Genomic DNA, 14,968 nt, shown 5'->3' with positions numbered 1-14,968 from the left:
ACAACACTGTCAGGGTTGCAGCATTTCTCAAGTGGAGTAGAGTAGAGTAGCTTAATTTCAGCCAAAGATGACATCTTTCATTCCTTCATCTGAATAACACAAGCCTGCACCACTGACCACCTTCTGTTCTGCTCCTATGTTTTACATTCATTTTTTTTAACTTTGTTTAAGACGTTAAGGGCTTGTTCACATTTATTGAATTGAGTTGAACTGAAATGAAATGAATATTTTATGAGAGAAGGAAATTAGGAGCTGAACTGAACTATACTGAACTGATTGGAGCTGAACTGAACTGAAATTAAGCTGAAGTGAATAGGCCCTAAGTTACTCCGTATTACACATGTTTTAGCTCGACTATAGGTATTTTAGCTCGGTCCTACAAACAAAAATGTTATCAATAGATCGGGTTTCTCTCCAATAACTAACTAGTCATCATAGACTTTATCCATCTACTCCGTATCTCATTTTCTAATTTTTTATATACACGGTACATTCGCACTTATTTTTTCCTAAATGGTGATCCTTGTAGATATAGTTCATTATACGAATCATGTAGACAATACATGTTTTTTTTTTTTTTGATAGGCACAGTACATGTTAATATAGACATCCTCACAAAATTTAAGGATACACTTTTAATTTTTTTTCTTTCAACCAAATATTCTGATTGGAGTTGCATTTTCTTCGTTGACAGACTGAAGCTTCCCCCCCCTGCTCACCTGTTGCATTATACTTGTACAACCCATTTGTTGATAACATAATAATTATATGGTCCATGCAAACAAAACAATTAATTGAATGAGGAGCAGCAATTTTCATTACAGGTATTATTTACTTGCGTGCATCACTTGGCATCTTTTGACGAGAACTAAGTTTTGTATCTTTACTAAATGATGACAAAAAGTGTTGATCAACCATGATGTTAACACCTTGTATCATTCTTAATTAATGCCTTTCTAAAATTTAAATTTTTTTTACCGTTTAATTCATCCGTGGTCCTAATTACTGATGTAAAATTTGTTTTTAAAATTAGTAAACCAAAATCCATCAAGAAGCTTAACGAGAATGATACACAAACTATCTCTTTCTTTAACTTTATAGTAGTACAATTTTAGTAGTTGTTGGGTGATTAATAGATGAGGGTGAGGTCCGCAATTTTGGTGTCGGGGGTAAGAAAGGAAATTTCATTACTTTAAACTTTTAAAGTACTCTGTATAAATAAACCACATATGAAGAGCAATTTAAGGCAGACAAAAATTAATGGTATGATGTACAATATTTTGTACAATGCCCAGGCTAACTCCTGAAGCATTTAGTCCACCACATGATGTAGCAATATCTAGCCAAAAGTATCCGTTCTTCGAGGAATAGATTGTTACATGTATTCGGGAGCACTTTGTATGATGATCCTAAAAGTAGCATTACGAGTGCACATATTTTGGTATATATACCCGTCTACTGGTGCATATGATATAGTCTAAAACACGTAATTAACCAAGTATTTGATATGGTTACAAAGGACAGGAACCGTAAATGGAGTTTACTTTTTCAATAACATCCCAAAAGAGTACGTTTCGTAATATTCTCAAGCAACCAGTTCATACATTATAAACATCTAACTATGCCATGGGCAAGAATGTCAGAAATATATGTACTCTGGAGAGGTGTGTGTACAAGAACTATCAACCACCGAAGCATAAACAAAGAATGCCTATATACTTGCAGATTACATTATATACAATTGTGAAAATTAACAGTGAATTTTACACGAGTTCCACTGAAGCGATGGATCTTACAGACTCATACTTGATTGAGACGCCTTCCTTTTCTGATTGATAAGCAAGTAAATCTTTGACAAGTTGGCGGTATTTCCTTCTGTATGTGGGAAGCTTTGACATGCTTCTCGCCATTCCAGCCATCCTGCCACAGTGTGACATCATATTATTATTAACTGGAATTAGTTTCATGCCATACTCCTTAAACATGAAACTAGCATAAATGCAAAGATAATGTGGCTAAATTCTTTATCACCTCAAACTAAATTAAAAATAAAAATCTTTTGGGCAAAGAGTTGCAGATAAGTAGTGCAAATAAAATAAATTCAAATAAGGTAAGATAACTTCAAATTAAGGCCAAAATTTTAATAATTGGACTAATGAGTTAATTAAGATAAGAGCTTTTCAGGAGAAAAGATCATAGCTTCTACAGCAATCCACAAGAGAGGGATCAAAACAAACACATAAGTCACCATCACAGTCTAGTTGAAGAGATGCAATTTTTTATTTTTTTATTTTTTGGTAAACAAACACACAAGTACACTATAAGAGATGCTCAAACAAGAAATTCATGGGAAGTGCACGACAGTTGAATTCAACTGTCAAAGAAAACAAGTTCTGAAGGACTTGACAGCTTCAGCTTAAGAGTCGGGTAATCTAACAAGGATTGCAGTCTTAATCATGTGTGTTCAAATCTGTTGTTCAAATCAATGCAGTTTGACCAGTTCAAATTAATGGCCAATAATTACAGGTCAAAGAAGCAGCAACTTGACCACAATTCAGTCCCAAATATGTGGATTCAATATGTTCCTCACTTCCTCGGACTCTACATTTCACCTCAAGTACTCATGGGTCGGATCCTTAACAATTAACATGACATGGGTATCATACTCATGTCCAACTGAGTTAGCTAAGCATGGGTAACTTAGTGCAAAGTAAAGTACACTGAGGATCTCTAGATTCAGGCACCAACTTAATCTTCACAGGTATATTCAAATATACAACCATACACATGTTACTGCAGATTAAAAAAAATAAAAAAAAAAGAACTTATATCATGAGATCAGAGATTCAGAGGTCTTTTGTGGGTGGATGAATGGATGGAATAACTAAGCAATCACTACTTCACTAGGGAAGTAATCTGTATTCTGGAACGGTATTCTTATGGCAATAAGTTTGGCCACATCACTATATAAGAGTAAGAACGACAAAATGTGTAGCAATACCTTCTACTAATGCCTTGGATTTGAGCAGCTCTGAGGGGGTCTTGAGGAATCACACAGCCGTTTTCCCAGGCCTCCATCCTCTGGGGATGGCTTCCGAAAAGAAGCACTCTCTCCAGATATTGCATTTCACCATCACCCAATTTCAAAGTCTTGATCTGCTCCTTTAACACCATTAGAGGGTTGAAAAACCAATCTAATAGTCTATCATGAGGTCTATTCTCTTGGTTCACTATCACTTCATCAAGCAGCAGTATACCATCTGCCCCGGCCTTGATGGAACGCAAGAGAGTATCCAAAGCTGAATAACTAGGAAGACCAACTCCAACAATGGGTGCTTCATGGCTGTTCTTTGCCTTTAGCCATTCATAGAGATCAGTCCGGGTTAAAACATTAGCATCAAGAAGCTCTCTGCCTTTTATTTCACATGTACGCATCATGTTTCCCCACACCTGAAGCACAAAGTTTATACGAGTAATAAGAAAACAGAATTTCAAGTATTTAAATTAAGTTGGTGCAAAACATCAGAATAGATGGTTAAAATTTTTCAGACTGCAAAATTTCATCCATCTACTCTACTTGCAGTGACATAAGTTTTCTGTTCATGTTGTTACAGTAGTTGCCGGTAAAAAAAAGTTCATAGCCAGTTGGAATTTACAGAGCCTGCATAAATTGCTCTGGCACTACTAATTTTTGAATGGATTTCTTAGATCGAATAAGGCATCAAGTCTGAGCAAATTTGTAATCCACATTTTAAAGATCCAATACACAAACAGAATTTAAACCAACAAAGTTGTAGCAAGGCAAAGAAACATTTAGCAAAATATTTCTTAATACCAATGATAAAAGCTTAGTTCTAAATTTCTCATCACTAATTGAAAAAAGAAAAAGCAAAATTTTCAACTGACTGGAAAAAAGACAGGAGATAAAATAGTTAAGAGCCGGAAAAGTATACTTGGACCATCTTCACTTCATGTATTGTTTCCCTGACTGATCTAGAAGGTCCCAAGCTTGGCATAAGCATTGTAGGCGGTTCCATGGAAGCTGAGTTGAACCGGTCACCACGAACAGTAAGTTCTGATGAGTTAGTAGCCTGCTTCTTTCTGTATCGGGGCCTGGCTGTCAAAATTTGGAATGATCAATAGACATCCGGATATATAAACCACAGGCAGCAAGAATAGTAACATTTAAAGACTCATATCGACATATAGTAAAGCCAATTAGCAAATCACAGATTATTGGCAGAGCAATTACTTTGGTAGTATAGTTCCTTCTCTCAGGTAAAGCCAATCATTAGTGTACTCATCAAATTCAGCAACCATTGCAACTACATAAGCAAGGCCTCTCCGGAAAGATCTTTCCTATAGTCATACCAAGATTGAAGGTTATTTTGTACTCCGTATAACTCAGGGCCAAAGTGGAAAAAGTTGAAATGCATTTAATAAGACCAAAAACTTTGAAATACCTGATATACAACAATTGAACCATACAATCCCACAAAAACACTTGAGAAGATAGCCAAAACAATGCTTCCAATAACAAACAAGGGCCACAAGAGAATTGTCAAACCAGCAACAGGGATACAAGCTGTTTCAAGGAAAGGCCCCTGACGACTAATAAGGTCATGTGTTAGGCGCTGCCATCCTTTAAGCAACATTAAAGGACTCTTTATTATGGCAATAGCAGTGTAAGAGGGAACATCAATGATTAGACCCATCAAACCAACAACAATGATTGCCGGTACATGAATAAACCTGCAAGATAACCAGTTCACATTAGCAACAACAATTTAGCCAAAACAAAGATAAGTTATTCATATTATGGTGCACAATCCATGACTTGTATGGGCTAAAAATCAAAAAAGGTGAAAGAGACAAGGCTTAAATACAAATTTCAAAAAAGTTTCATGTTTAGAATATTATAATACGAATCAGATTAGATTCTGATCAATGATCATCACCCACCTAAGAGTCTGAAGCTCATCCGAGCTTGTCGATTCACGAACCTCCTTCAAGTAAACTGGATATGAATGAATGCAAATATCAGCAAAATCGCGGACAACAGTACAGCTTCCTTTGATAGTATCCCATGTTCCATCCTAATTTTGGACAAAAAAACAGTTACATGATCAACTCAGAAAGGCAGTATAATTGACTCAATCCCATATCACACAACAGGCCAGTTTCAGAATATTTACCACAATGCAATGCAGAAATTTATTAGATTCAGTCTCTTGTCTGAAGGCCTCAAAAGCTGAAACCCAAGGAGTGAAAAATCCATATCCCACCCCCACAATTACACTTCCTGCAATACTCAAAGCCAACCAAATAGCAGCTAGAGCTGGTAAACCCAACAAAATCGCTACCTTAAGCGGTACATCGAATCTGTTCGTGCTGTAATCAAGCAATTTACACAAAACAAACACCAGAAACACTAATCAAATTATGCCTCTTTAACCAAATTAACACAAAGTAATACAGTAATTAAGGCAGTGCAAATAATTACTCACTTTACAATGGTGTAAAATGTCCAAGCAACATGTACAGGGAATAAACCCAGAATTACTGCAACATTTCCTACAATCAATATCAGTCCAGCAATTGGACCCACCAGCAAACCTACATCCAAAAAACAAAAAATTAAATCAACTGGATATTACACATTTATAATTTCTTGATCAACTTACTCAAATTAGCATTTTTATAAATAAAAGTTTAAAGACTAAAAAACCCAGATCAAATTTGGAATTTTGAGTAAAAAAATGAAAAAATATAACAGAAAAAGATGAAATTAAAAACCTTTAAGAGCGCCTAGAAAAAGGGCAGCACAGAAAGCAAAAACCACATATATGATCTTCAAAAGGCCTCCCAAGTTATTGTTGTTTGACATACTTGTATTTTGCATATTCACTTAAAAAAATTAAATCAAAAACATCTAAAAATACTTTGTTAAGAACCCAGAAAATAGAAATATATATACCCAGGAAAAGTGGGAACTTAAGAAGACAAGAATTGTTGAATACTAAAACTTGAGAAAGAAGAAGACGACGTTAGACGTGACATCCAAGAAGGTAATAAGAATAACAGATATACAAAATTAGAACACAAAAATACAAAATAGACTAAAATTGGCAATTTAATATATTAGTCAAATAAATCTGCTAATAAATTTGGAGTAATATAGTACTCGTATAAGAATATTATATCCTAAAAGATTTGGTAGATAAATAATACACGAAATTGATGAGTTGCTATGATAATTAATGAGTAATAGAAATATATAGGGTACCTGTTTTTTTTGGTTGCAATCACATGAAAATGATTAATTTGCTGCTAATGCTGTTGTAGTTTCTTCTAGAGAAGGGTTCAGATGGAAAATTCAACAGGGAAAACTGAAAAAGTCCAACGCTAAATTACTTTGACTTGACTCTTTTTATTTTTTAGTCCGTATTTTCTTCAATAAATGCATAAATTCTGTAGCAAAGTACAATTTGGAATTCCTGAGTTTTTCTAAAACAAACATCCATTTTATTTCCTTTTAATTTATTTAATTTACAGATTATCTTTGATAGAGTATAAAACACGTTCGCAAGCCTCAATCATCTGCTTAAACTTTTGGTTGAGTTGGTCTATCAAAATGGTATCAGAGCCAGTGTGACACAAAGGTCACGTGTTCGAATCTCATCCACCCCTCACTTTCAAGTGGAATATTAAACACATGGTATGAGGAAGGCCCCAGGCTACATCCAGCCATCCACACTTCTAACCCCATGGGCTCTCATGTAAGGGGGCGTGATAGAATGTAACACATATTTGTAAGTCTCAACCATCAACTTAAGCATTTAGTTGAGTTAATCTTTTAACAATTTTTGCCTATAAAAATTTTGACTATAAATTTTTTTAATGCTTAACGATAGAAACTTTGAGAGATAATCATCGTTTAAAATTTTTAGGTCATGAAATTATATTTGAATTTATACTTTATATACTTCTCACCCCATTATTAATGGACACAATTTAATTTGGTTTTAACAATATTCAATTTGTTAATTTTTTTTGTGCTCTACTTTCACTTCTAAGTCAGAATCTACAATCATGCAACCAATTTTACATGTAGTGATTATTTGTGACAATAAACCTTAAGTATGTGTTTCTTAAACTTAGGCCTTGTTTAGTTCACCTTATTAAAATAAGTTCAGATCAGATCATCGTTTTATGTGTAGTTTTAAGGCCATACTTCGTCAGTCCGTTATAAATATGATAATGTCTATTGGCCATTATTTTTTTTTTTATATTTTTTAAAGGTAAGGAGAATTCCCTTGCAAATTGGGGAGAAATAAGGGATCCAACTTGCTTGGGGTGAGAATTGATCCCCTCTCACAGAGTGGAAGGAGGACCTCCAGACACTAAGCCAACCATAATTTATGGTGTCATTTTGTTAGAAGAGACTCATTTGTCATTATTATCTCCATGGCAATCACAATCCACTACCTAATGTTTTTTTCTTATAAAAAATATCCATTAGACCAATTCTATAAACAAAATTTTTTTTGTCATATGAAATTATATAGTTTCCAAAATAAACTCAACCTAGTGAATGAAAATCGAAACCACTTATAGAGCATAAGTTTACGACTTTACCATTATAATTCTTTTTACCAAGTCGTAGTCTAAATGTACATATCATCATCATCATTTGAAAAAATAATTAATACGAGTAATTATTAGTCGTATCATCTTCAACCAATTTCAAGGGCAAGTGAAATGAAGACAAGAAGGCTACATTAATTGTAACTGAACTTATTTGACTAAGTACAATAATTTGTATTCACTAATTTGACTAACTTATCATATAATGATAAAATTTTGAAAAATTTGACATTACTTAATAATGGTGTAAAAATGTCCAAGCAACTGACGCAAGTAAGCAACATGTACAGAAAAAACAGGCCCAAAATTACTGCTACTTTTCCTATGATCAATCATCAATGTAGAGCAACAATTGGACTAAAGCACCCAGAAAACAAAATTTCAAATTTGAAGCAAAACAGAAAAAATGCCAAAATAAAGATCAAGAACAAATATCTTTCTTCTCTGAATTGCTGCAACCCCATACGTATTATTGTTGTATTTTTAACACCAATAAGGAAAAGTCAAATCAATTTTTATTCAGTTTTTTTTTTTCATTTTTTTTTGAAAAATTTAAAATTTTTATTTTCTATTACCGATCAGAAGAAAGTCATCATGAATTCATAAGCAATACTTTTGACTTTGACTTCTAGTTTTGGATAGTATTTCCATTTGGAATTGGAAACCCTCTCCGTTTTATATACTTATGGCGTATGCCACTATACCCTAACGAAGACAAAGAAGATAGACCTTGCAAATGGGTTGTTCGAATCGGGTTATTTTGGATATGATTTGGGTCATGTATCGGGTCGGGTCATTTTCGGGTCAAGGATGTTTAGGTCATATTCAGGTCGGATCAAAATCAGGTCAAGTCATGTTCCGGTTGTTACACTTGTGAAGCAAGCTCAAATCAATAATTTTATATTTTATTATTGTTATAATAAGAATTATCAATTCGGTTTATGAGCTTGGCTATGGTTGAAAATGAACAATTTGATTTATTTTTGGCACCATATATTTTTAGTTCAATTATAAAGTAATTTTAGTTCGGGGTATTTCGGATATCGGGTCTGCTCGGGTCAATTTCGGGTATCGGATTTGTTCGGGTCAAACACTTCGGGCCGGGTCAGTTCGGGTGTCAGTTCAGGATCTAGTCAACTCCGTTTTCGAGTTGAGTATAGGTCGGGTTGGGTCAATTTCGGGTCGATGTTTTTGGGTTGTTTTCGGGTCATGAGTCAGGTCATTTTCGGGTCGGGTTATCGGGTCTGAGTCAGTATTGCCATGTTCTTTTGTATTTTTCATAATAATACGAGTATTAAGGTATTCACTCAGGGGAGTGTTGAAGTATAAACTTTCCAAGTAGAACCTTCTTTAGTTTGTGAAACGGACAACTTGTATGACTCTCTCTCTTGGTGACGAGTGCGGCACAAACCTGTATTTAACAAATGTATCACTTTTTATAATTGGAAGTTTTTTAATAAGTACATACTTCCAAATTTCCAATGCAACTATTCCTATTTATTAAAATATACTCTCTCCGTCCCATAATACTTGACACAATTCCCATTTTTAATTGTCCGTCCCACAATACTTGACACGTTATTAAAAATCAAATGTGATTACTAATAAAAATATATTTTCCACATTTTCTCTCTCTTCACCTATCCCACTTCTACCCCACTCTATTGTTTTCTTATAATACAAAAGTACAAATTTTATACAATAAACAAATAATTTAAATGGACCCACTTGTAGTTAAATCCACCACAATGTCCCAAGTACTATGGGACGAAGGGAGTATATTATATCCAAAAACAAATTATTTTTTTCAACATTTTTTTTAGAGGTAAGAAGAATTTCCTTACAAATAGGGGGGAAATTGAAGAATCTACTTATTTGGGGTGAGAATCGAACCCCTCTCACAGGGGTGAAAGGTCAACTTCCAGCCGACTAGGCTAACCTTATTCTCATTTTTCAACATTGATTTAATGTTTCGATACTAGATACATGTGACATCTAATATTGCATTCCATTATTCTTTGAAAATCACGTATAATCACCAAATGTAACTATCATCTACTCGTAGTACCTAGTCCATCACCTCGTTGACAGGAAGCTTGCTTATGTTATTATGATATTGATTTGACTTACTACTCCTATACACCACACCGCAGTCTGCAAAAGTGAGAATTGTGTCCGTACAAAGAATCAAACTCGGACTTCACATCCAAAAAAATCACAATTTTATCACCTGAAATTTTTTCAAATTCTGCCATGAGAAACCCAGTTCGTTCTTCTTCTTGTTCTTATTAATATGCCCATTAATTAGTTAGCATTTTAAGTCATTGATTGTTAAATGTGGGTGCTTTTTACGTGCAGGGCAAAATAAAGAAGATAACTTTTGAAGATTTCCACCAGAATTATGTAAGTGTGTCTATAAATTAATTCATCTATTTTTATATGAACAATGTACTACCCAAAATTCAAACTTTGAAGTAATTTACTGGTTTATACTACTGGGTTGTTGATTTTTTCGCAGGGATACAAAAAAAAAATCGTGGGCTAATAAGATTAGAAGGAAATATATTCGATTATCTCAGGTGGGTTACTTCAAAATGACGAAAATTTGCAAAACTGTAGACCGTATAATAGTAATTTTGTCAAATTGTATGTTCTTTGTTTGGAATTCTAGCTGAATAAGACATTTGTTTGATAAAACGATTTAGATTATTATAGTAATCCCTGATCTTACGAAAGTTAGTAGCTTGGACAGGTATTAAGGAGATGTCATTTGGTTGAAGCTAAAAGAATTCAATCAAAGAAGATTGTTAAACATCCGGTTATCATGCTATGGTTGAAGAATTGGAATGTTTCTAAGGGTTGCTGTTTGGTTAGTATCTCAAATATGTTTTAGGCTTTTTCACAAAGTATGTGTTGTTGTTGTTATTCGAGGTGTTTTAATTTCCGACTTGGTTCCTAATATTGATGGTGTCATAGCTACTTTCTAAGTCCTTTTGTAAGGCGCATTTACCGGTCGTAGATACTTCTATGGTAGTCGAGGCAGAGACCGGAGAACGATACGAAGTCAAGTTTCTACCACGATCTTGTAGGTTAAGTGGTGGGTGGAGAAGATTTTCCGTGAGTATGAAATTGGAAGAAGGAGATGCTGTTGTTTTACACTTGGTTGAAGTTACCAAATTCAAGGTAGTAGTTGATAAAATTCTGTTATCTGTAATTTTCATTCCTTGTTTGTCCTGTACATTGATAGTTCATCTTAATAATGGTTCATTTCTGGATTATTTGACATGAAATTTAGATCAGCAATAGTAGTGCAGATTGAGGCCAAGTAACTTATGCGCCGTGATTTGTTTTGTTGTTAAGCTTTATAAGTTTATTGCTCCTAGGCCTTCCTTAAATTGGTCAATCAATATTTCTTGATACCGTGTTCTAGATCTTCACATAGGTGAATGCAATTATGGACATTATGGTAATGTATTTAGTGATTTGGAAATTATTATTCAACACTTTTATGATGAGAGTAGATGACATGATTTCCAAATCGCTTTTATGAGGAAAGTAATGACATCTTTCATCATAAACGAAAACTTGTGTATGGAGGTTTACAAGATGAGGTTGTAAATTAATGAAATAAGTTGGAAAAATGTACGTAGTAGATATTGAAATTACTGATGTTCTGTAACAATAGCAACTGCAAGTAAATAGTGTTATCGGAGATTTCAAAAGTATGGATTATGACTTCATTTACCGCCAAGATACCAGCTTGAGGACACAACTATCTCTCTTTTGCTATGTATATATTCTGTGTTATCTTCTCTTTCCTAATAGTATATATGACTCTTGTATACGCGTGTGACACTTCTGAACAGCTTCTTTACCTTATAGTAGCTAGCTTCTTGTCTTAATAAATTAATAATGACCTCTTTCCTCACAAATTTAACCTAGCATGTCTCATTAGACTCAGTTAGAATTGTTCTAACATAGCATGTATCTTAAACTCTATCCTTCTACAGGTATACATCATAAGGGCAAATTCTGCAGATGAAGTCAATCTACCTGTACATGTCTTTAATTTAGTCAGTCGTGTAAAGAGAAGTGTTTCTAGTAAAGCAGATCACAGTCAGCTATTCATCTATAGGAGAGGGGAAGTACAAGAATATTTGCAGGGGAAGCAAAGAGAGTTCAAGGCTGACAAGATACGGGGAAATGATATGCGTGTATCTCAGGTGGGTATGAGTATTTATTGAACCCTTTAAGTAGTACGGCGTACCTTATTATAGCCAACAATTTTTTTGCTGATGAAAATTTGCTAATTGTTGAAATTATTATCTGTTGTCATTATTTGATATCCTTTGGCTGTAATCTAAGAAGTGATATGTACACTGTAAACATCTTTTCTTCTGCTTCTTTTGTTTATGAGATAACTATAATAATATCTTGATCTCATGAACTTTTGTAACTTGAACAGGCATTAAGGAAATCCCATTTAGTTCAAGTATTAAAGCTGATTGTTGGACATCCGGTTACTGTGAAATGGTTGGTGAAATCATACATTTCTGGCAGTTCTTTGGTTAGTATTTCAAATCATGTTATAAGCCTCTTTATCAATAAATGTGACAAGCTAGTATTTATATGGAGTGTAGTTTCATCTTTAGGTGCTTCTTACTTGGTTCTTTTGATGGTGTCACAGCCACTTCCTACGACATTTTGTAGGGCTCTTTTACCACTGGAAGATGCTATAATGATACTCGAGACAGAAATTGGAGTGCAATATGAAATCAAGTATCTGGCGCAATATTTTATACTCAGTGGTGGCTGGAGAAAGTTTGCCATGGATATGAAATTGGAAGCAGGGGATGCTATTGTTTTCCACTTAGTTGAAGCTACCAAATTTAAGGTAGTTGTTCATTGTACACTATAATTAGTGACTATAGTTTGTGATGTTTGCATTTCTTATTTGTCCTGCTCATACTAACGAGATCAGTCTTCAGCACCAACAGTGGGAATTTCAACCTTGGGAAGCATGTCCTTTGCTTCCAATATCCTTGATAATGTTATCTGTAAAAATCGGGTTTTGAGGCTTACCAACAGTGGTATTCACTTGGTTAAGGTACAACTATCTAAGATTAAGTAGATATAGAATTATCAGTGATAATTATGCACTTATATATGCACACAGTAAGTTGCAGACTTTGACATGACTGTTGTTGGTAACTTAATCCTAGCTATCTTCTTGTCATACTAAGCTCTAGATTAGTAGATTTCAAATATGGTCACAACATTCAAGTGTAATCTTTAATTATTTAACAATCAATTCAACTCTTTTGTAGGTATACATCATAAGAAAGAATGCTAATGAAGTCCGTCTGCCTGTTCATATCCTTGAATTACTCAGTCATGCAGAGCGAAGTGTTTCATCTAAAGAAGATAGCAAGCACCTAATTGTGTATAGAAGACGGAAAGAAAATCAAATAGCAGAAAACCACAGTTGCAAGAGTGCGAGACTCAATTCCAGAAATGCTGAAGGCTCCTTGTTACTTAATGATGGGATACTTTTCAGTAACATCAAAAGCTTTGAAGAGTTCAAAGCTGCCATACACGAGTTGATTCAAAACCACAAGCTGCCTCACTACGCCATTCAGGAATATTATGAACTCTGCTGCAGTCAGAATGCATTTCTTCATGCTGATTTATTCAGAGGAATCAATACAAGAGTATATAATCAGATCATACTTAGGGCCAATAGAAATATCATATTTGACACTGTCAACTTAGCCAATATATTGAGTACTTGCAAGCTCTCCACCTTCCTCCATAAGTATGAATTAATGGACAAGGCCTTAAAGACCTTTGAAGCTCTAGGAATGAATGTCAGCTTCCTCCGTGCTCGTCTACACCACCTTAAGAACCTTGCTGTCAGTTCAGAAGGCACATCAGACAGAAGTCGATATGTAGTAGCATGTCATGAACGTGGACGTGCAAAAGGTGAAGTAAGGAAACTCGAACTCATACTTGCTAAGTTACAAGCATTAAAGTCCAACCCTTTCGAGGATAAACATAGAGAAGGAAATTCCTGGCTCGAGGATGTTAAAGCCGAGATAAGTAACCTCCAAGGTTTGATTGCGGAATTAGGTGAGTTTTGTTCTCAATATGATGCTCACATTGAGACATTAAAGTTAAAGGCTAAGGCTCATGAAGTGAAGTTTCAGGAAGAAGTTAGTGCATCATGGTTGCACTGTTCTAATTGGTGAGCACATACTGATTACTGAATGCACATAATTGAAGAGAATATATTGATGTCATATTTGGTTAATTATGTTTGTAAACCTTCTGCTGTGTATAAAAAGGTTATGTAATACAGTAGTAATTGACTAACTCTGTTTTCTTGGTAAATAATAACTAGATATGCACTATACAGTACCAAATTTTATCATATTAGCGTAATCTAAAGTCTCTAAAATTCAGACATTGTTATGGTCTGCTTCCTTTAGTTGCGTGACCGATTAACCGTGCTAGAGGCTTCTCTGAGTGCTGATACTGTAACACACACTTGTGTTCATTGTTCCTAGTCTCCTACAATCTTCACCAATAAAGTGAGTGACATCCAAAATTAAGGTTTTTCTTCAACATATTCTGGTTCAGTGGTATGCTGGATCATATACTCCGAAATATCTAAGAAGAGGCACCGTTAAATGTTTTTACTAACAAAGTATGCTGTTATTAGTATTGTATTGGAAATTGGATTGACATTTTTTTATGTGACACTGATTGACAAAAACATTGGTGTTACATAAGAGAATCAATTAACTATTTTTTTTAGTGGTAAACAAAAAAACGTTTTTTTTTTAGATTGGTTGTCTGAAAAAAAGCGTTTTTTTTATTTAATTTTTTTATTTGGTTGCTACTAGTTGCCAGTCTTGCCACTTGAGTGCCTAAATGCCTATTTTTGAAATAGCAATGTTAAAACTAAGTCGACCTAATTCGGACTGTAACTAATCTGATTAGACTCTAAGAAATTTTGGACGTAAACTCAATTGTAACTAATCTAAACTCAACTTGAAAATGAATTTGACTCAATCCAGGCTAAACTTGACTCCAATTTAACCCAACCTGAATTCAACATAACGGTAATTTAACCTGGCCTAAACTCAAATGGACATTAGTTTAATTTAATCTGAACTCAACTTGATCCTTAATTTCTGTACCATAGTGGAAACCACATTTATCAAATTTTATTGACTATGTTACCTACTTTATTACTCCGTAATTATAACGGATCTCTGTCATCAAACCCATCCAACCATGAGTTAAACTCAATTTGATA

The 14,968-nt window shown here is 34.3% G+C and overlaps 2 protein-coding genes across 2 annotated transcripts; one reads left to right on the top strand and one right to left on the bottom strand.

Moving 5' to 3' along the window:
- Positions 1–1,540: 1,540 nt before the first annotated feature.
- Positions 1,541–5,941, bottom strand: LOC145563104 (putative membrane protein At3g27390). The gene is made up of 9 exons (XM_081623514.1): positions 5,797–5,941; positions 5,508–5,616; positions 5,196–5,391; positions 4,963–5,096; positions 4,464–4,752; positions 4,253–4,359; positions 3,954–4,113; positions 3,002–3,450; positions 1,541–1,920 (listed from the first exon to the last, which is right to left on the bottom strand). Exons 1-9 carry the CDS (start codon positions 5,900–5,902, stop codon positions 1,764–1,766), a joined length of 1,707 nt encoding a protein of 568 aa, XP_081479640.1. The 5' UTR covers positions 5,903–5,941; the 3' UTR covers positions 1,541–1,763.
- Positions 5,942–12,019: 6,078 nt separating this feature from the next.
- LOC145562944 (B3 domain-containing protein Os01g0234100-like) lies at positions 12,020–13,895 on the top strand. Its single transcript, XM_081623360.1, has 4 exons — positions 12,020–12,028; positions 12,113–12,214; positions 12,335–12,541; positions 12,975–13,895. The coding sequence occupies exons 1-4, from the start codon at positions 12,020–12,022 to the stop codon at positions 13,893–13,895; spliced, it is 1,239 nt and encodes a 412-aa protein (XP_081479486.1).
- The last annotated feature ends 1,073 nt before the right edge of the window (positions 13,896–14,968 follow it).

This window comes from Chenopodium album, chromosome 10, assembly GCF_948465745.1.
Source record: "Chenopodium album chromosome 10, dcCheAlbu1.1, whole genome shotgun sequence".
NCBI lineage: Eukaryota > Viridiplantae > Streptophyta > Magnoliopsida > Caryophyllales > Amaranthaceae > Chenopodium > Chenopodium album.
This window is presented reverse-complemented; position numbering and strand designations above follow the sequence as displayed.

Coding starts and splice junctions, on each gene's coding strand:
- LOC145563104 (XM_081623514.1), bottom strand. CDS start 5,902: ATGCAAAATACAAGTATGTCAAACAACAATAACTTGGGAGGCCTTTTG. Junction 4,360..4,463: donor GTTCAATTGTTGTATATCAG/GTATTTCAAAGT, acceptor GTATGACTATAG/GAAAGATCTTTCCGGAGAGG. Junction 4,114..4,252: donor GAAGGAACTATACTACCAAA/GTAATTGCTCTG, acceptor TTTGACAGCCAG/GCCCCGATACAGAAAGAAGC.
- LOC145562944 (XM_081623360.1), top strand. Junction 12,215..12,334: donor ACATTTCTGGCAGTTCTTTG/GTTAGTATTTCA, acceptor ATGGTGTCACAG/CCACTTCCTACGACATTTTG. Junction 12,542..12,974: donor TTGAAGCTACCAAATTTAAG/GTAGTTGTTCAT, acceptor ACTCTTTTGTAG/GTATACATCATAAGAAAGAA.